The following is a 22,670-nucleotide window of genomic DNA, read 5'->3' as shown; positions in this document are numbered from 1 at the left end:
CACGCTCGAGCGTAAGAGTCCTCGCTCGAGCGAAGAAACACAAAACATATAGTTCGTTCGCTCGAGCGACAAACGCCTCGCTCGAGCGAAGAATACCAACCTTCAATTTTTTCAAAGACGTAGACGCACGCTCAAGCACAAGAGTTCTCGCTCCAGTGAAGAGACACACCACACAAAGCTCGCTCGAGCAAAATAACGCTGGCTCAAGCGAAGAAGCTAAGAGCCAAGGCTCGCTCGAGCGACAAAAGCCTCGCTCGAGCGAAGAAGCCAAAATCTGGACCCTTTGTCTCAACTCACAACTAACCCTTTGTTTTAACTCACAACCAACCTGTCCCAAATCTAACCAACACATTCCACAACTCAAATACGAAGAATTTAAGGATGGAAACAAGAATTAGGCAACAACAAACAACCTTGGAACCTAAGTCCGGAACACAATATATGACGGGAAAGACCAGGATCACTATATAGTACTAACAGGTGACAAAATGAAAAGTTTGTTTAATCTCTAATGTTGTTATAAGCAGATGAATTTTGTTCAACCTACATGTATACATATATATTTTTTTGATATTGTTATTACGCACACTATTTAATCTCTAATGTTGTTATAAATGGATGATTTTTATTTTTATTTTTCCATTTAGATGAAATCCCAAATGGGTTTATAGTATGGATATAGAAGTCATTTGCTTTACCTTGCAAACTAGGAGCCTGTATAATTCCTATTGGATGTATTGTTACAGAATGTTAGTCACAATTGGATATTTTTTAGTCCAGCAGAAAAGTAAATCTTTATGAGAGTAGTATTAGTCTTTTAGTATAGAATTCTTAGTGAATATAGATATGGGTGTACGAGTGCGAAAGGGTTTTAGTTTCAGATTCGGTTTCCTTTATTTACGAAATTATGTTAGTTTATGGGATTTGAATTCTTGAATGTTGATAGTATTTAATAAGAAGTTGAATGGAAGGAGAGGTATCTCTGGCATTTTCTATTTCCAATTGGATTTATCGAAGAGACCAACCAGTGTCTCGGTTTACTGGTAACATTTTTCCCCAACTCTCCATCTTAATTCCTCTGATTTTATCAGCATAGGTAAGAGAAATAAGCCCAACTTTTCAGGGTATATACCATGTACATATTACGTTATGGTGTTTTTGTTGATATTGGGGAAAGATCCAAGCAGTTTGGAAAATGATAAATGGAGGAAGGTTTCTCGTAATAAATTGTTCCCTTCCATGTGACAATCCAAGTTTGCAAGTGTGACTACCATCCAAGGGTGGAGGAGACAGTAGTGAGAAACTCCTACTTGACATTAACATCCGCAGAAGGCCTAGTTATCTAGATGATCCCCATTGAAATTAACACCTCTTATTTAATATTTGGCAAGAGAAGAGGATTTGTTTAGCAGCTTAAACTGAGTCTGTTAATGCACACTGAAAAGATGAGGAATCATCTTTTTAATGATTGTTTAAATGTCAGTGTTTTACTTTTCCAGTGAATAATCTCATTTCTATCTTTGGTGCATTTTGTGTCCCACCTGCATTATGCTTCTCGTGGCACATTCGTATTCTTTGGAAGCCTTATTGAATAATGGCACATATGAATTATTTTTCTGTTTATATTTTGTTCAGATTCTTTTTACTTGCCTATTGGATTAATACATTGCAATTGCAGGAAGCTATAGTTCTACCCTCATTTGTCGCAATAGCAATTCACCCAAGACCTGGTGTTTGGGAATTGTTTGTGTCTATGTATATGAACTAAGTGTGGAACAATTAATTTTTCAAGAATATCTTTTGCTTCAAAGAACTTGTAGAACAATTAACTGTTCAAGAACAATTAACAGTGAGATCAATTGAGTAATTTTTTTTCACATTACATTTCATTCAATCAAAAGCCTATTCTCTTTCTTTTCTATCTTTCTTTCATTTTTTTATGTTTTTAATTTTTTTTTCAGTTCATTATTTCAATTTTTTTCTCCTCTTTAGGCCACTTCTTCTTAAGTATGGCCTTGATAAATAGGTTAGATTAGATCAACTATTTAACACTTAAGTATTGGCTTTATTACAATGGAAGGACTGGGTTTATTTCTGTCATGGAAATGACAAAGTTTCTTAAATCATATTTGTAGTTAGCAGAATTTTGATTGCTCTCTTTAATTTGTCATATTTGGATGGAAAGTCATGTTATATGTATGCAGAAGAAGTTGTTGGACCAACGAAGGTTGGCCTGAATGGAAGGGGCTCTGGTCGCTTAAGTGGTCTCGGGTTCGAGTCCTTGTTGATGCAGCAAACTTTCTTGGGTGAGGTCCCCGCCTTGGCGCCTGGCCGTACCTTAGAGGATTAGTCCTGGGTGAAGCCTGGGGATACCTTGGGAAATGAAAAAGAAGAAGAAATTGGAATCCTCATTGTCAATTGTGGTCTATTTTTGTTCTGCTTTGTATATTTATATTCATTTGTTTGTATGGACTTTTCTATGCTTGATATTTTGTTATTCAATCATGTAACGCCCGCACGCTTTAATCCTTTGGAGAGTGTGTTTAATATCCTTATTTTTATCTTGGGAGTTTTCGGAGTTGTTTTCTATTGGTTTTGAAGGAGTACAATCCGATTTAAACTCGTTTGGTTTGTTCGTTCGTGTTTGTTCTTGTCAAAAGTTCCTTGGAAACTTAGAAACTTTGCCTTGTGGTCGACACTAGCCTTCCTAAGGGTCAACCCTTGCATGTTGTCATGTTTCTGGAGGCGTCGCAGGAAAATAAGGTAGACACCAGCCTTCCTAAGGGTCAACCCTTACTTGTTGGTGAAGTTTCTGGAGGTGTTGCTGGAAAATAGGGCAGACAACAGTCTGGGAGAGGGTCAACCCTCTTATGTTGCAGAATTTTTGTGTTAGTTGCTGGAAAATAGGGTCAACCCCCTCCTGTCAAAGGGTCGACCCCCTTGCTTGCACCAGATTGCCTTTTCTACATAAAGGGTCGACCCTCCTGCCCAAAGGGTCCACCCTGCGTGTTTTTTTTTTCCCAGATTTTTGGGCTGGTTTAGACCCTACTTTTGGGGGATTTTTGACTTGTTCTTTTTATTTGATTTTGGGGCTATTATTCTATTATTACCTTGCTACTATAAATAGGCGCAAAACATATTTTCATTTCACTTTTCTTCTCTTTCCTGTCTCTCAAACTGTGAGTTTCTACTCTCTCTCCAAAACTCAAGCTTTTAGCACTAAGATCTCTAGATCTACTCACCTAGAGTGATCTTTTTGGTCCAAATGGTTCGTGGTTTCGTCACCTTTGATTTTTGGGTCGCCATCTCTTGGCTTCAAGAGGTAGGGGTTTCTAGTTCTCTTTCAATACCTTCGTTTATGGATAGATTTGTGGTATTTTCTTTATACAAATACAAAATTTTATATTTTCATGCATATTGTGATGAATCACAAGGTTGGGGGTTAGGGTTTGAAGAGAGTTGGGTTTATTTGTTGGGTTATGATCTTGGGTCATGAGTTTGGGTGTAAAAGTAATAGAAGAGTTGGAATAAAATGTGTTTTGTGAAAGGGCTTAATTTCACTTAAAAACCCTAAGTTGATTCATGATGATAATTAATGATTTTGCCCAAATTGAAAGTAGAATCATGAAATTGAGGTATTGAGTTATAAATATACAAGTTTAATTGAATTTTGGAAGTGTTTGAAAATCATGTTAAAAATTAGCGAATGAATCCTTACTATGGACATTGTAAATCATGCTATAATGTGAAATGAAGATTGGGGAAAATGATTTATTAATGATATGGATGGCATGAGCCTTGGGGTGAAATGATGAAATGAAAGTTTAAGAGTTCACCATGAATTATGTTGAATTGTGTTGAGTTATGTAGAATTGTGTTGATTAGGTTGAAGTGAGTTGACTATGTTGAATTGTGTTAATTATGTTGAATTGTGTTGAGTTATGTAGAATTGTGTTGAGTATGTTGAGGTGAGTTGACTATGTTGAATTGTGTTGAATCTTGGTGAGTTGTGTTGAATTGTGTTGTGTTGGGTCGTGTTGAGTTTGGGTTGAGTTGTGTTGGGTGTGTGGAGTATGGGTTGAGTTGTGTTGGGTTGTCTTGTGTTGGTACCCAAGTGGGAAGTTGAAAAATGGTTTTTCGGTACCCACAACCATCCGTATCATAGCCGGTAAATGTGGGGCATTGTTTTAAAAATTGAAAAATGGTTTTTCGGTGCCCACAATCGTCCGTATAATAGCCGATAAATGTGGGGTTGGTTTGAATTCAGGGTGACCAATTGCCCTGTCTAGGCGTATCATAGGACGAATGTGGGAAAAGTGTTTTTGGGTGTCCACACAGTCCTACCGTATTGTAGCCGGCGAAAGTGAAAAAACGGTTGGTTTTCAAAAATGTTTTGGGTGCCCACGTCCTGCTGTATAATAGCTAGCAAATGTGAGGGATGGTTTTTAAAAGGTTGAAAATAGTTTTCGAAAAGGACATGGTTTTTGTGAAAATGATTTTTGGGAGTTCACTTCCCGCCATATAATAGCCGGCAAAAGGTGGAATGTGCTATGAATTGGGTGCTTGCTATCCCGCCGTATCAAGTCAGCAAAAGATGGAATGTGTTGTGACGTGTGTTGAGGTCGGTGATAATATATGTGACCTGCGATGAACTTGTGAAATTACCATTTGATGTGTAAACGGGTACGGAATGGAAATGCATATAGAAGTTATTTGAAAAGAATGGATAATGAAATGGTAATTGAATAAGGGGTTAGTGATAAAGAACTCATCAGGTTGTTTGTATCTATAAGGAAAAAATTAAAAGTTTTGTTTTATGATTAATTGAGAAATTGAAGTAAGAGGATCTGTTATCCTTGGGGTATGTTGAATTATGATTGATAATGCACATGTGGATATAATATAGTTGTGATATGTTGAATTATAGTTGATAATGCAAGTGTGGATGTGATGTAGTGGTTAGATAAGTAGGAGTTGAGTATAGGATAACAATTATTGACTATAAAAGAGATTTAGATTTTTGTATTGAGGAGTTACAGCAAATATGAATAGATGTGTGGGAATAGCACGTATGTGGGATGTTTTTGAAGTATTAAGGGAACTTGAACTTGAGGTTATGACGTTATAACTAGAAAATGGGAGAATGGGAAATAAAAGAAGAATATTTTGGAATGTGTTAATAAATATAAAATGATGTGGTTCCTTAAACATGTTCGTTTCCAAAAAGGATTTTTGGTTTTCTGATAAAAAGGATAGTTTTTGATGGTTAAAGGTTTTCCTTAAATGTTCAAATAAAATTTGAGAAAAAGGTACTCTATGTATGATATTTTGAAATTATAGAATGTCACCTACTATATGGTATCACCCTACATGCATGATCATTTCTATCTATAGGATGGTTATTATTTTAGAACTATGAGATTCCTACTGGGCAATTGTGCTCACCTCTTATTGTTTCATTTTTTTTTTTACAGGAAGAGATTTCAGATTGATGGCTTGAAGGATTAGGAAGTTCATGTGTATCTTATGTGTAATCTCTTTGTACCTTGATGTTTGTACTTATTTATTTGTAACTCCGTAGCGGGAGCTTGGCATGTGTTTTTATTATTATTGGTGTACTTATCATGAGAGAGGACAAGTACTATTATGTTTCTATTACTCAATAGTAATAAATATTTTTAATTAAAAAAAAAAGACCTAAATTTCAGGCTTTTGGTAATGTTTCTGTGTAATTAAAATTGGGGCGTGACAAATCATATAGCCTGATTACCTTGTCTGGAGCCAAAACAACAGAAGCATCCAATATCATGAGTTGAGATTTTATCCTGCATGCAAGCCAACCAAGAAAGGTACTCCATAGGAGTGAATGAACCTTCTTTGTTTTCATCTGTCCTATACATTTAGCAATTTTCAGATTTTCATTTATAACTTATTTTCATTTTTGGTCTAATTTTTTTCCCTATTAGTTCTAACAAAGACTGAGCAAAGGAATGAATTAAGGAGCTACGGAGCTAATTACTACAGTTGCCTAAATCCTTGATTTCTATTTCCAGGTACGCCCTTCAATCTATGAATTACATATTCCCAAATTTTCTTTCTTCATTCACCAAAATTTTCATTCTAGGCCCTCATGTCATTTCCTTCTCTCTTCATTATATATCTCGTCACATCTGTTCATATATATATATGGATTATTCATGGTTATTTCCAAGTGTATGGATTTTGTTAATTTTTGTTTTTTAATCATTCTATTGGGTATTTTTTTGGAAGTTAAAATAAATTATAGACAGACTATTTGGCATTGAAAAGATTCAGACTCCTAAAAAAGTTGTTCTAATTTAATCATAGTGACATGACAGATTATCTCACAAATTTTTGATTTGTTACAATTCAACCATCCCCATCTTTGCGGTTGATCCTCTCCTTTTTGATAGTATCATTGAGATATTTTTTTGTGCTATTTCCCAATTTAATGAATGCATAAAATGAATACTAGAAGATGGTAAATATTGGCCCTGGGGTGGGAAATTTGCATATGGCATGCAGAGGATTATGGTTGAAAAAATCGTATCGAATTCATGAAGAACTATGTTTTCCCCTGTATTCTTTTCTTATTTTTTAATGTTATTTTTGATATGTCGACAGAAGGAATAATATAATTTTGTCCAAAATTTTGTTGTTGTAATGAAAAATTTTGTTATTTTTATTTGTGTTGCTGCACAAAAAAATAAAAAATAAAAAATAACTATATTGTAATTATTTTATAATTATCCCACTGAATTATAATTTTCACAATTATTAATTGCTCTAATTTTAAATTCCCACGTAATGGAAAGCCCAAACCATAGTAAAAGGCCCCTCAAAAAATAATTCAACTAGTTACCAAACAATAGAAAAAATAGGAGTTAGGTATAGGTCGTAATAGGTGTACTTATTGTCCAATAAGTCTTATGATAATTAATAGTATTTTTTATCAAATAGTATTAAAATACGTTGCTAATTGCTAATTTTCAACAACAGTTTGAAAATTTTGTCACAAAAAATGTCACTAATTACGTGTAGGTCTTAATATGTGTACTTATTGTCCAATAGGTCCTATGATAATTAATTGTATTTTTCATCAAACACAATTAAAATACGTCGCTAATTGTTAATTTTCAACACCAGTTTAAAAATTTTGTCACAAAAAATGTTGTTAATTATAAGTTTAAGCGATAGTTTAAAAAATTGTCACAAAAAGAGTCACTAATTTTAAACTTTCAATGACCGTTTGATAATTTTGTCACAAAAAAATCACTAATTGTAAGTTTTAGTGACAATTTATAAAATCGTGACAAAAAAAAGTCACTAATTGTCAATTTTTAGCGACATATACAAAAACAATCGTGACAAAAAATGATTTTTAGCGACGATTTTATTATTACTAATTTTCAATAGGACTTGATGGGAATTAAGTCCAACTATTAGGATCTATTAGTAGTTTACTCTAGAAAAAAGAGTTCGATGTTTAATTATTAATTGGACAAATCTATATTGCAGTTAACTAAATTATTCATTGCATGATAGATAAATTTGATTATATATGCTTAGTTAGTAATTTTGTTGTTAAAAATGTAAGAAAAGGAATATTTAAGTGATATTTTGTTGTATTTAGATTAATTTGGATTGATTTATGTAGCCGACTCCATTTGATGAGACTTAAGGCTTGGTTTGGTTGGTTAGTTTGATTTATGGCTTTATTTTTCATTTGGTATTTTTTTTCCCTTTGTTGTATATTGAGTCTTGCTAAGCCATGAAATAACAAAATCAAATTATTTTATTTTATTTTTATCTTTTTGAGTTCTTATAATGATTTGCTAAGATCTTAATCTATGTAAGAAAATTTTGGTAATCATATTCAAACAATCTCTGTGTGGGTGCTAATAAATAAATAATTGTGGGTAATTCCTATTACATTGGCTTAGCACCCGTAAATGTTCAAAATAGGTCCTGTATGAATAATCCAATTTTTTTATTTTATTTTATTGATGACATTATAGTCAAGAAGATTAAAATTTGCAAAGCTAAAAGGGTTGGATTGTGCATCACCCAAGCATAAACAATAGCACTTGAGTCTTGCAAAGCACATGCAATTATATATATATATATATATATATATAGAAGGACAAGGGATGGTCAGTTTTACATTATTAATCCATGCCAAAATGAAATTTTAAAAGTACCAAATTTGTGTTCTCCTTCTAGGAACCTCCGGGGCCCCCATATAGTACCAGATGCCCAAAGTGAGCCCCCCTGTATCCTTCATCTTTCACATCATACAGTTTTCTATTGTTTGTAAACTCGTATGTTTGAGGATTTATTATATCCTGTCCACTTGGACTCTTAAGTGCAATATTCCTGAAGTATGCATCATATCTGGTGTCCTCAATTAGAAAATAACCTGCTCCCATTGCAGGTTTTGGGGTGCCCGGTGGACTAAATACCTCTCCTCCCCATTCAGCATGTGAAGCTAAGTTTGCTAATCCGCCGCCAAGTATGCTCTTTGGCCAAAATCCGATATTAGTATTCGCAGCTCCAAGCCACCAGTTTCCATTAGCTAGGTCCTATATATTTTTCCATGGACATCAAAATTGAATAATTGAATAGAAGAATGCAAATTCTATTTCTTTACCACTTATCACTTAATTATGATTTTTGTTTCATAATTATTGGTGTAATAATTATTTAACACAATGGTAGCATGACTTGGGAACTTCTGATGTGCCAATACAGTGGTCTAGGTGTGGACTTTATGTATATTAAGAGTTTTCAAATTTTACTTGCAAGATGTAGATTTCCATCGCAACCGGTGTCCCTCCACGTATAGAGACCTCTGAAAATCCTGAACCAAGAGCTATTTCTGTGTCCACAATCACAAATCCAGGACAATTTGTATTGAAACAATGAGATTGACCTGCCTGTTTGGTAGACAAACATATAAGAATATATTGTAAGAGCTACTAAGAAAAATAGTCAATCAAAATAATATGCAATAAAAAGCAATGATACTTACATTCGTATATATGAATAGTCGAGTACGTGCATCACCAAACAAAGATGGATCCACCTGAGACAAACCAAAAACATAATGACAACAAATGCTTTTGTCTATGTGAAGCTAGTTTTTACTTCTGAAAATTGTTTGTAAAATAAGTAAGAAGTTAAATTTACAACAAGCAAGAAGATCAACTTACCCTCCACCCAAATTGTAAGCTATCAGGCCCATTTGCAATCATCATTCGCCCTGCACTATATTGTTTACCCACAACATCTGGTTGGTGTACACTAAGCACCGCTGACGCTCCACTGTATTTGTTTGGACCATCTATTGTCTCAACTATGGCATACTGGGTAAAAAATGTCCAAAACATATATGTTACTTTTATATTTTCCCTATAACCTTTTCCACTATGAGAATCTGTACATATCCATATTGTTGGGAGAAAACCAAAGGCCAATTCGAAATATCCGAATCTAGCACAAAATAGCATAAGTAATTTCTCCCTCTTTGTGTGAATCTATTAGGAAACAATTTGAATAGAGCACAATATATATATATATATATATATAATCTTAAAATAATAAATCTAAAAGTCACACAACAAGGCAAGAGCAATTTGCCGATCAAAAAAAAAAAGGCAAGAGCAATTTTTACGTGGAAAACGTTTCCACCATGAGAGGAAAAAACCACGGGACCGTAGTCCATCAAATATCTCCACTATCAAAGAATAATGGGTGTACAAGAGTTCTCCCTAGTTAGTACCAGAGGCAAACAATCAAGAACAACTACAAATAAGTTTTCTTGGCAACCAAAGAACTAGTTACAAAGTTTAGGAAAGATCTCACAAAAACAGGGTATTGTTCACGAGCTAGAAAACCAAATTCAGAATGCTCCAAATCTGATCTCCACCATTCAGATCTTAGAGCCTTGAGTGTGAACTCGCCTTCCAAATTTCAGCTCAATCGGACCATGAATGCTTGCCGATCGAACTGTTTGATCAAAGCTAGACAGGGTTGGCTCCCTTTTTCCTCATATCTCTCCAAAAAACTGCTTGGCTCCCTTTTTCCTCTATTTGGTGGCTGCACTCTACTCTCTCTCTCTAGGGTAGTAGAGAGGGTTTTTGTCTCCTCGGTTTAATTTTAAAATTATAATTTGAGTGTACAGTTATATTTTGAGTTTTGAGTTTTTGCATCATTATTTGAAAAGAGAAAATTTGTTTAGTTATGAGTTTTGAAAATAATTTTGAAATGATTTGCAATTTTGTTTTTATTGATGTATAGAATGTGAGAGAATGTGAGAGAATGTAAGAGGAGAGAGGAGAGATATGAGAGAAAAAGTGATTGATTGATTAATAATAAAAAAAGAAAAAGAAAAAAAAAGAGGAGTTTTGAAAGTATTTGTGTTGTATTTTAAAAATATGTTTGGTTAACAAGTTGTATTCAAATCATGATTTAAAAACAGAGTTGAGTTTTGAAAAGTAAATCAAACGCTACCATAATCTCTCCATGTAGGCTTGAGACTCACATGGGCTTTTACCGAATATTTAGGCCATCATCCACCTACGAGGGAAACCAACCCAACACACATGTATATATGTATGCGCTTGCTTTTTTTGTTGATTTCCCCCCCCCCCTCCCTCTATTCATTCAAAAAATGCATTGTGCCCTAACTGTAAGATTTAATTTTTAGTGTTTTTGGTTGTGCAGATTCAAGCCATGTAAACAATCACATCTACAAGTAAAATTATTATCAAAAGTTTGCCTAAAACTTTCAACAAGATGAGGCTAAACATAGCTTCAAAAAATGAGGACTAAAATCAATTTATAGGATCAAAAAATGTGTTTAGAGTGTTTTATGTGTGTGTTGACAGCTCATTCAAGAAGGTGATTCATATAAACAAATAAAACCAAATATAGAAAACAAGCAATAGTGCAAAACTAGTATTGTGAAGCTACATAATCTTGATTGACTAGGATAACTTACATCAGCACCACCGGTGTCATCTGCCGGAGTCATTATTTTTGAAGCAAGTTTCTTTCTAATGAGATCTTCTTTAGTAGTTCTTCTAATTGGAACTGTTCCAATCGGGCAACCTCCGCCCTTTAGTCCTATACGTAGAGGTTTGCTATCTTTTGAGGAAACTTGATCTCTTGATCTATTGGGTAATGAAGTGGGCTTCATCTGCAATTCAACTCAATCGAAAAAAGGTAAAGGAGACTTCTACATAAATTGATCACATAATGGCTTACAGAAAATTCACAAGAGTTGGATTCTACTGTTGGGTTCGTGCATATCTTGTTTTCTATGAGCCTCATAAAGTTATTAGTGTTGGGTGTGTATCAAATCAAATTTGTAAGATCCATACTGTATTTTGGGTTAGGTTGTGAAATCAAAAGTTCACTTGTAATTCAATGTGTAGGGTTTTACTAATTGTATGGGACTAACATTTCTATGGTTTGCCTATAAATATGAATCTTCTCTACACTCTCCTCTCTTTTATTGATGCTTAACCCAAAATTACATTTTATCTATTGTATTTGATCAATACAATTATTCCCTTTGCCAATAAAAAGAAGTATTGTAAAGGTGTGAGATTGAGATGGCTTGTAAAGATGTAGGGGATATGAAAAAATTCCGGGGACAATAATAGTGAGTAAGTAAGAACGTGTAGATTTTGGAATTAGTTAATCGTAAGTAGAGAAATGGGCAGAGTTTCAAGACTTTGGTATTGGTGTCAAATTTTAAAGGTTTTTGGTTTCGTTGTTGTACTCACTATGATTCATAGTATATTCTCTTTTTTATGCAAATCTTTGTGATTTTTCCCCTTTAGTGTGTGCATATGGATGTGCTTCCATTCGAATTTAGGATGTGCAGTAATCCCAAAAACTATTGTGCGAACTACAATGTTGAATAAATAATTTAGTAGCCTTCAATTATGTGTTGGAGATGAGAGGATGTATGGAGACAAACCTGAAAATGAAAAGTGTGGTTCTTCAGTAAAGGGTGATCAAATGCAGGCTGTTTGTAGAAATCCACGCAATCATATATATCTCCATAATTATTCTGTAAATGTTACAATCTTTTTGTTAATTTTTATATACAATTGTTCAATTCATGAAAGGTTGTTCACAATTTTGCACAAAGATAATAATACCGTATTCTGTATTCTCAAGTTTAGAATGTCAAATTTGATGGTTACAATTCAAGACATCCATGATATTAGGCCTAAGTTGCCTATTAATCTCTGCAATTTGATTTTCATAGAAAATTTAACTGGACAATATTGAAATTGAATGTCCTCGAAACTAGTCCCAGGACATCCTAGGAAACCGGCTCAACTTAAATTTTTATTTATTATGTTTGAGACAATAGTTTGTTGATAGATATGTATGTTCTGATTTGAAATTGAAGAGATAGATTTTTTTACCCAATAAATAACTTTTTAATTTAAAAAATTAGTTTAATATTTTATTGTTAATTTGATATAAATTTAATTCATTCCATATTAGAGACAAAAGGATCCCATGCCGTACATAGAGATTGTGTTTGTTTGGGATTGTCTCTATATATCCTTTATATTGTGATTATTAAGTTCCATAAGAGGTAGATACAAAATAAGACATTAAGTATGGGATATTACTGATTATTGATCTCTATAAGGTGATGAGAAACCAAATGAGAGATTAAGAAGGGTCTGCATTGGTAAAAGCACCAAAATATTCTCCCATTATGGTCATTACACTACGTATGTATGTCTAGTGTGATTCCAGACAAACATGGGGTAGGATAAGATTTTACCAATTTCCCAGTCCAGGAACATTTCAAACTGGGGTACGATATGCAACTGATAACATCAACATCAATTATGGCAAGTCTATTAATCAAATATAATTTACTCCAATGAAACAAGCATAGCAAAATTGAATTAAGACTGTGTTTGGATTTTAAATTTATATATGAATTTGAAAAAGAAAATAGAAAACAAGAGTGAAAAGTGAATCAAATATAGTTATACTTTACCTAGCTATTCCATTTCTCTATCTAAATTAGTGATCCAAACGCAGTCTAAATGTTTCTAATAATAGTTGAGAATAAATACTTGTATAGTCTTGACTGCTGGTTTGTTGAGATGCTTAAGTTGCTCCTCCAACTCCAAATCTTCCTCTTTAGTTAAACTCCTCCAGTCTCCTTCAATTCCATTGTGTCCCACAAGGTGAGAGCATAGACAGAGAAATAATACAATAGCATGTAAGTCCATGGGATGATCTGGAAAATAATAAAAAAGCAAAGTAGTTAGTGATAAAAAATCACAACAATCATCTATAATTATTTAAGGCAATTAATGAAATTACAATCGTACCATATCTATACACAAAAGGTTCACATATTTTATTTTTGGACAAAATATATTTTTAGTCCTTAAAGTATGCGTTTATTGTCTTTTTGGTTCTTCAAGTTTTAATTTTGTCAATTTCATCATTGAAATGTCAATTTAAGTCAATTTGTTCCAATTCTAAGCGTACCGTCTAAATAGTTAACGGAATTGTAATAAAATACACACAAGTTCTTTAAAAGTATGTGTTTCTTGTCACTCGTATCACTTTGGTCCTTGAAGTTTTTAATTTTGTCCGTCATGAAACATTAATGAAGAAAATAAAACATAACCATACAATATTAAAGTACGAAATTGATAAAATTGATACTTGAGAGACCAATATGACACAAAATATACATTTTTAGGACCATAGTAAAATTTATAATTATTTTTTCTTAACGATTTAAACAACCGTTTTGAGATTATATTAATTTGACTAAAATTGGCAATTTTGAAGCAAAATTTTGATATACTAAAATTAGTTATTAATTATTAGATTAACACCTTTAAAAGTTAGTCTTTCCACCCTTTGTAAATTCAACTCTCCCTAAGAAGAGTTGAATAACCTCCCCTGGGGACTAAGTTCTTAAGAAAGTCATGGTGGTTAATTAGGTTAGGCCTAGTTGATTGACCAAATTAAAAATTAAGGGACCAAAATGGTGGCAATGAATCTATATTTTACAGACTAGAATTGTAGTTTATCCTCAATTTTTATTTATTTTTTATTTTTTATTTTTTTTTGTATGTAACGTGGAAAAAAACCAACGACACCTATGTTTGGCATTAAATTAGAATTGTATCGAAATCGGGAAACTTTGAACAATGAATAGCCTTGTACCTGAGATATACACTAGCCCTATTATCATTGCAATTGAAGGAGAATATTTAAAATTCATAAAATTAAATTAGGATATTTGATCTAATAGTTGTATAGACGTCACTGGTTCAATTTCGATAGAGAAGTTGGGCATGATAGATTGGTTGTAAATATCTCTCTTATATATTGACCCCCAAAAAAAAAAAAAAAAACCTTAAAATTATAATAATTAAATTTATTTCCAATGAAGTAATTTATTTAAGAATTTATAAATTAAAAACTCAATCTCTTGCATTACTCCAATTTAATTTTAGTTGAAAACTGAAAATATCAATTTGACTGCATTTATGGCTAACCATTGGGTTTTTTTATGGAAAAAAATTATACCAATGAGGTGATAAATTTATCATATAGGAAAATTCATTTAAAATTAGATAAGTCTTATCAAACTAACTTATTATTTTAAAATGTCATTGTCATATTATTTTAATTAAATTATTTATGTAAAATTTGGTTTTGTAAATCGATTTCTTAAATTTATTTTAATAAGAGTGCGAGAGAGCATTATTATTTATTTATTTATGATAACTTGGTAACCACCAATCTCACCGTTTACTAACAAATGGTCCAATTAAAGTATGGACTGACCCAAAAAATTGTTTGGGGCAAGGAGATTTTGAACTTAAGAACATAGAGAGAGCACATCCCCATTTCCCCGGCCTTGACCACCAGGCCAACTCCTTAGGTAGTGTTTCATTCATTGGAATGATTAAAGTGGAATGAAATTACCATTCCATCAAAATATTCATTCATTTGTTCGATTAAATTAAAAAAATAATAACAAACGCATTATAAATAGATTTACCTTTCACAATTTTAAATAAATAGTCATTCCATAAGAAAGTCTATGGAATTACAATTCATTTTAATGAACCAAAAATAGAGCATAATGGTTAGCAATATTCTATTATGAAGGGAGTAAAAAAGACATGTCAAACTGCTAAACCAAATAAACCAAATAACAATGAAAATGAACAGACAAATTAAAGAGGAAATATTGAGTAAATTTACAAACGCACATACAAAAATCATGGCATAATTTGTTTAAAGTAATGATTTCCCTATTAAAAAAATGCAAGTGCGAATAATGTTATATTATTTGTAAGTAATTGAAGGAAAATACAATAAATTTTTATTTTTTTAATTTTATTTTTTTGAGTTTAGTAAAAATGGATTTAAATATACTAATTTTACAAATATTAAGCATGAATTAACACTGTTTTCTGTTAACAAATTTGCTTGATTGAATGACAAACATTTATTTAATTTCACTCTCTAATTTGGAATTCAGACTAAAACATCTTTACATTTGAAGGAAGTTGTAGAAATTTCTATTTAAAAATAACAAATTATTAACTAGGAAAAAATATAATGCCATAAATCATAAACAAATACCTGAAAGACAGTAGACTTTTGTCACAATAATGATTTTCAGACCTCAATACACATGGGAATGGGAATGGGAATGGGAATGGGAATGTGTGTGGTTCAAATATATATACTAGTAAAAGAAGCTGATGCCTAACAATGCCCATTATTATTATAGTTAATGCTAATAAATGTCTCTGGGGTATTTATTTAATAAGATGTGGTTAAGAAAAATGGTAATAAATGTCTAGCAATGCCCATTATTATTATGATCATTTATTTGGTAAAGAGAAATGTTAGAGATCATGAAAATTTTGTCATGAAAAGGATCATGAAAAATTTGTGACCTTTAAATTACCTTGATTAGTGTGTGGTGTTTTATTGTAAGTGTAATTCAAAGGTCACAAATCTTTCATAACCATTTTCATGAAAGACTTTTCATGATACCTAGCATTGCTGTTTGGTAAAAAGTTTGATATCCCTAACATTATCCATTTGTTAAATAGAGAATTGGGGTGCCTATTGTGCATCAAGCATGCGGGCACTATTGTGCACGCTTTTAGGCTCACTCCGAGTCTTATATTGATAATTCGAACTATTTACTTTTTAGCGTATACCATGAAGAACATATCTATAAATAATAAAGTTGACCCAACAACAGTAACTCTTTCATCAAAACACATTTGTATTGATAAAAATAAATAGTAAGTGTTATTTTAAATATAATATTAAATATAAATATGTTTTGATTAAAGGGTTATCGTTATCCAATTAACTTATTTTTATAAGTATATTGTACACAATATATTCTAAAAAATAAATACTTTCAATTATTAAAATAAGAATCAGAGTGAGCCTCACCGTGAGCACAACAGTGCCAGTAGTGCTTGACATATATAATAGGCACCCTAATTTTTATTTATTTTTTGATCAAGACAATAGGCACCCTAATTCTAGGGTAGTATTAATTTTTCTTGATTTTAGTAACGGTCTAATTTTATTTTATTAATACGTAATTAATATTATATTAAATTTTCTTGAATTTAGTAATTTTCTGTTTTTAATCTATTAATTAAGGGTAAATTACACTCCGCAGGCATGTGCTTATTAAATTATTATTTTTATTAAAGATTTATGCAGCAGAGTAATAAAAGGAAGATATTGACAATTGACTAAAAGTGCAGGAGTTGACTGTCATAATTTCATGTGTAATGATCAAAGTGAGATTTGGTAAAAAATACAGGGTTACAAAGTGTAATTTATTCATTAATTAAATTAGATGCATGTAATAGTTTTGTATTTTTAGCCTATTATTTAAAATTGAGCAAATTTTAAGAATCATGAAATAAAGTATTATTGGTTGCTGCTTATCACGTGCCCGAGAAGCACTTGGTAATTGTGAAATAATCGCTTTAATAATTTTTTTTACTAAATGATTCATCTATAATGATTTGGCAAGGGTGTTAGGCTTTATATTATTGGATTTGTAATAAATCAAAATTGACACATATGATACTATATCATTGTCAGTACATAAAATTTTATGTGAGTCTTAAATATTTTCTTTTAGCAAAATAATCAATTCCCAACGGATCCATAATACACCATATTTGATGTTCAAATGCACCATCGAATGCAAGTTGAATGCATCCTTTAATCTTCATACGTTACGCCTGTTGGAAAACAGATCTTGGTAACGTTGAAGGAAGTGAAAATGCATTTATATTGTTTAAAAGCAAATGCAAACCTAATTTCTCGAACTTATCAACTTGTTTTGTTGTTTCATAGAGTGGATTAGGGTGGTTTTAATGTGAAATTTCTGAATTCTCTTTGAAAGGTTATAGTTGATCAATTATGGATTAATTTTTGTTAACTGTTAGAAAATTTGTTTGATTGAAGTTCTTCATTAGAACATAGTAGCTATAGTAGCATCAAAAGGTTTCATGAAACCATTTTTTGAAAAAAAGAAAAAAGAAAAAAAAGGCCAAAATTGATCACAATTTATTTTTGTAAACTGAAATTAATAATACCAGAAAAAAAATTGTTTTGTAGAAACAATCACAGTTTTTTGAAGGTAATATTACGATTAAAAAACTGTGACAAACTATAACCATAAACAATCCCACCTTCAAAGATCATGCTTAATGAGAAAGAAAAAGTTGAGATTGTTTATGAGATTGTTTATGAGAGATCATGATTAACCATTATTATTTAGTGGTTTTATAGTAGTGATAGGAGAGAAAGATTGATGATTTCGTTAACTGTACAAGAGACAGATTAGCATGTAGGTCATTACCCTAGCCCATTGTGTGAAAAAGTGAGGCTAGAATTGAAAATTTAGGCTGTGTTTGGTGTAGTGTTCTAATTGTAATTGTACCACTTCACGTGAACCCTCTGTTTGGATACAACTTTCAAAATTTATTCCACATCCGCGTTTGAAAACTCATCTACCCAGTTATCCCCCCGGACGTTCGGCTGGTTGATCGGAATAGTTTTTTTTTTTTTGCACCTGTTATTTTTATATTTTAAATAAAAAATATTTTTAGATTTTTTTTTTTTAAAATTTTATGAGCTTTGAATAGAATTTTGGATTGTGTGTTTAGTAATAAGTTGTAAGTTTTTTAATCAAATATCATATGTCACATCAAAAATTTCAAACTCAATTCAAAACTTTTTTCAAAACTCATAACCAAATTAATTTTTCAGATTTAAATCATAATTCCAAAACTCACAAAATTAAAATACAACTCTATTCTCAAATCATAATTTTAAAATTCTACCAAACACTATCTAAAAATTTCTTAAACTCGTATGATTTGGCTTAGATTGAACCTGTTCGAGATTTTTATGATTTTTGTGGTTAGCTCTAGTTTAGGCTTTTAAGTTGAGAAAGGGCTTAAAAAATGCTTCTTATATGATCTTGCAAATCCTCTTCCGCTTATATTTCTATCAGGCCATCATTCTTATTAGAACATTAAATTTGGGGGTAATTACATAAAAATAAAAAATAAAAAAAATCCAATGTTTAATTCTTTTAATAAAATAAATCTTAAATTTTTAATTTTGTCAATTTAAACTTTAATCTTTTAATTTATTTTTTCATCTAAACCAAAATCGACGGAAAAAAAAAATTTAGTCTTTAAACTCGGTACACTTAAAATGTCTAAAATACATTGTGTAGTTGAATTTAATGATTAAAATACTTTTTTTTAATTTTGTTTTACTGAACAAAAATAGACAAATAATTTAGTTTGAAAACTTATTAAAAGTATAGGATTTAAATTACCAAAATAAAAAATTCAAGATTTATTTTACTATAAGAGTGAAACCTTGGGATTTTTATTTTTTATTTTTTTGTAATTACCCCATGCATTTTTTTTCCTTGTTTTTCCAAGAACAAATATTGTTTCCTAGAAATTGATTTTTCAAAAATATCACTTTTTCTTAATATTTAAATGGTATGAAATTCATATTTCATTATTTTTAGTATGACCAACTAATACATTATTTTTACTAACAAAATAAACAAATATTTTAAGTGATTAATTCATTTTTTCATTCTTTGCATGGGCTAAGTAATCATTTTCTAGAGGTGTGCTTCTTTTAAAGTCTCAAGTTCAAAACTTCTTAAGTGTAAATAATTTTTTTGGGTCAATCCATACGGGCTTTATCTCGACTTTAATTGGGATCCCTGCTAGTGGACGGTGAAACTGGCCTTCCAAATTAGTTGGCCAATGAACCGAATATAGAATTATAAAAAAATAAGATAAAAAACTCATTTCATAACAATTTTGACCTAGGTTCTAAAATGAAATAACATTAAATTTGAGGTGAGTAAAGAAAGAAAGCCTCGGGAGATTTTTCAGTAATATTGGCAGTTTTTTCCAAAGTAGATAATTTCAACTATAAAAGTAAAATTAAATGAAGATGAAACTCTTGTATCTTCATAAAAAATAAAATTAAAAGTAGAGTGATGCTATTTCTCCCTATTTTGGTCATTGTGTTTAAGTTTGTCCTTTTGGGCAAAGTAGAAAAACGCTTGAACTTTTGATCCAACAACAATGAGACTTTGATTTATGGAGCGAGTGTCTAATTAAATATAAATTAAGAAATAAGAGTGAGGATAAATTCAAAAAAATCTGAAGTCAGTGGCAGTGAGGGTGGAGTAGTGCATGTACAGAGTTGTTAAAAAAAAGGAGACGATTACCTGCTTCATTTTCCGGCGAATGTTGCAAGGCCATTTTACTGAGATTTTAGACGGTTTTTTTGGGTTTTGATTATGATGATTTGAAACTGTTGGGAAAATGGTGTAATATAGACTTATTTTGGGCTATCTTTGAGCTCAAAATTGAGTGGGCCCTGAACGTCTTTTGGGGCGGGTTCGAAGAGGTGATGTGTTTCTTGCCGCATGGCAAGTCACACAGTGAAGACAGTTCGTCAAAACCATTTATGAGTGAATGGGAAGTTGACGTCGTTTTCGGGTTTGAGGAATGGACATTTAAAGACTTAAACGTGGGTTTCCTTTTAATGGGTTGTCCCACATTGAAACTTTAAGAGAGCTTTTTTGTTTATATAAGCTCTAGAATACAGCACTTGGGTTGGGCCCCAAGGGGCATCCAAAGTTTGTAGAAGGGAGGAGTTATGGACAAAGTAAACCTTAACCCAAACCACCACACGCGTGCCATCGCCGCCGGCCATGCCGAGCGCGGGTGTGGGTCGGGTCGGTTCTCATATTAGTTTATTTGAATGTTTTCTAGAAATTCTTAATGAAATTAAATTCCAATTTTGTGTCAAAATTGAAATTAATTTCATGTCCATATACTTCCAATTTTAGTCCGTATTTTCAAACAGATTAATTGCTAAAATTGCTCATAACTGCCCAGCAATTACAGTTTCGGATCTGCACAGTTTGACAGGTTCAAACAGTTCAAACAGATCTTATTTCCAGCAGTTATCTGTTCAGTTGGTATTTGCACCTGTTCATTTGAAACCTTACCTGTTCAAATTCAAATTTGAATCTGTTGGACAGATTCACACCTATTCGGACAGGTATTCTTTGCCTATAAATACCTACTGTTCCAGCAGTCTTGGAAACTGAAAAAATCAGTCTGAAAATCCCATCTCATTTGCTGTCCACTTTGGTCTAGTGCATATATTCTTCATTCTAGTTTTAGAGAAAAAAAAATAAAGAGAGTATAGAACACATGTTTGGTTCGCCGTACAAATTTGTTTGGAGTGCTACAACAATTTTGTGAAGATGATTGTATCTTGGGAGATAGACGCCACTCAACCGTAAGCACCGTAGCAGGGCGAATCTGTCTTAAGGACAGAGTGTCACACACTCGACTTGGTCTTTTATTTTTCTTTGGTATGACAAAATAAATTCTGTAAGTTTTATTTTATTTTGTTTGAATTAGTTTCAATTTATTTTATTTACACAGAAGATTGTTCCAACAATCCTAAGACAGATTCGAATTATTCTATTTATAGAATTTTTTGTTTGTTTCCCTTTCTCTTTCTTCTTTTATAGAAATTATTTTCTTTTAATTTACAATATAATATTCTGGTTGGAAAAACAAATAGTGATTATATGCTATTTGACAGATAGGAGTAATATACTGTCTATTTTCTTTGACAACTAGTAGTAATATACTGGTTTCATTAACAATTCAGAATATTTATTTGTGGAATTTTGTCAGAAATTAATTTTGGTTTTTCGAAATTATTTTCTGAGTGTTCATTAATTAAAAAAAAAATTGTTTCAGTTTTTTTTAATTATTGAAGTGTTACAGAAATTTAATTTTTTGCGTGGAATTAATTTGGTTAAATAAATTTTATTTTATTTCCAAATTAATTGAAAAATAAAAGTTACATTCTTGTTTCTTTTATTTTTACAGATTTTAATTCTGTGAATTTGGATTAATTTTCTATGTAGTATAAATTCTAATTATAATTTTGTTTTATAATTTAAAATTCTTGGCTACTAAAACAAATGCTCAAACAAGTACTAGTGTAGTGGCTACAATTGCGCCAACCCCCTCTCCTGTTGTGACAGTACCAGTAAATCACGGTGAGAAGCCAGAAAAGTTCTCAGGAATTGATTTTAAAAGACGGCAACAGAAAATGTTGTTCTATCTTACAACTCTGAACCTGGCTCGTTTCCTCTGTGAAGATGCTCCTATTTTGAAAGATGATGAAACCGACCGGCAAGTGGTTACTACGGTTGATACCTGGAAACATGCCGATTTCCTTTGCTGGAACTACATCTTGAATGGACTTGACAACATATTATACAACGTCTACAGTCCTATCAAGACAGCAAAGGAACTTTGGGAGTTTTTGGAGAAAAAGTACAAAACGGAAGATGCCGGCTCAAAGAAATTTGTGGTTGGCAAATTTCTAGACTTTGTAATGGTTGATTCTAAGACTGTGATCAGCCAAGTTCAAGATCTCCAACTCATTCTGCATGACATTCACGTAGAAGGCATGTCTCTCGGTGAATCCTTCCAAGTTGCAGCCTTAATTGAGAAATTACCACAAGATTGGAAGGAATTCAAGAACTACCTCAAACACATGCGCAAAGAAATGTCTTTAGAAGAATTAATTGTGCGTTTGAGGATTGGGGAGGACAATTGCAATTCTGAAAAGCGGACTGGTAAGCATCCTATGGAGTCTAAGGAAAATGTGGTGGAACATGCTTCAAAAACCAAGAAACGAAAGTCTTCCGGAGAAAGTTCATCACAAGGCTCCAAACGAGGGGAAAATAAAAAAGTACAAGTTTAATGGCAAGCGTTACATCTGTGAGAAAGAGGGACATCGGGACAAAGATTGCCGTAGCAAAGGCAAAAGCAAAAGAAGAACAAGCCAGAAGTTTGCTCAAGCCCATATGACCGAAGTGGACAATATTTCCAATGGTGTAGATGACATTAATCTTTCTGCAGTTGTTTCTGAAGAAAATCTTGTCGAAAATCCTAAAGAATGATGGGTGGACACTGGTGTTACTCGTCACA

At 32.0% G+C, this 22,670-nt stretch overlaps 1 protein-coding gene across 1 annotated transcript; it reads right to left on the bottom strand.

Annotated features, from left to right (window-relative positions):
• Positions 1-8,240: 8,240 nt before the first annotated feature.
• LOC114321445 (protein neprosin-like) lies at positions 8,241-19,901 on the bottom strand. The gene is made up of 8 exons (XM_082900917.1): positions 19,868-19,901; positions 13,140-13,306; positions 12,011-12,103; positions 11,024-11,221; positions 9,234-9,386; positions 9,053-9,106; positions 8,820-8,957; positions 8,241-8,603 (listed from the first exon to the last, which is right to left on the bottom strand). Exons 1-8 carry the CDS (start codon positions 19,899-19,901, stop codon positions 8,241-8,243), a joined length of 1,200 nt encoding a protein of 399 aa, XP_082757043.1.
• Between the last annotated feature and the right edge of the window lie 2,769 nt (positions 19,902-22,670).

The sequence above is a fragment of the Camellia sinensis genome, chromosome 13 (genome assembly GCF_055761805.1).
Source record: "Camellia sinensis isolate YWXY chromosome 13, ASM5576180v1, whole genome shotgun sequence".
Classification (NCBI taxonomy): Eukaryota; Viridiplantae; Streptophyta; class Magnoliopsida; order Ericales; family Theaceae; genus Camellia; species Camellia sinensis.
This window is presented reverse-complemented; position numbering and strand designations above follow the sequence as displayed.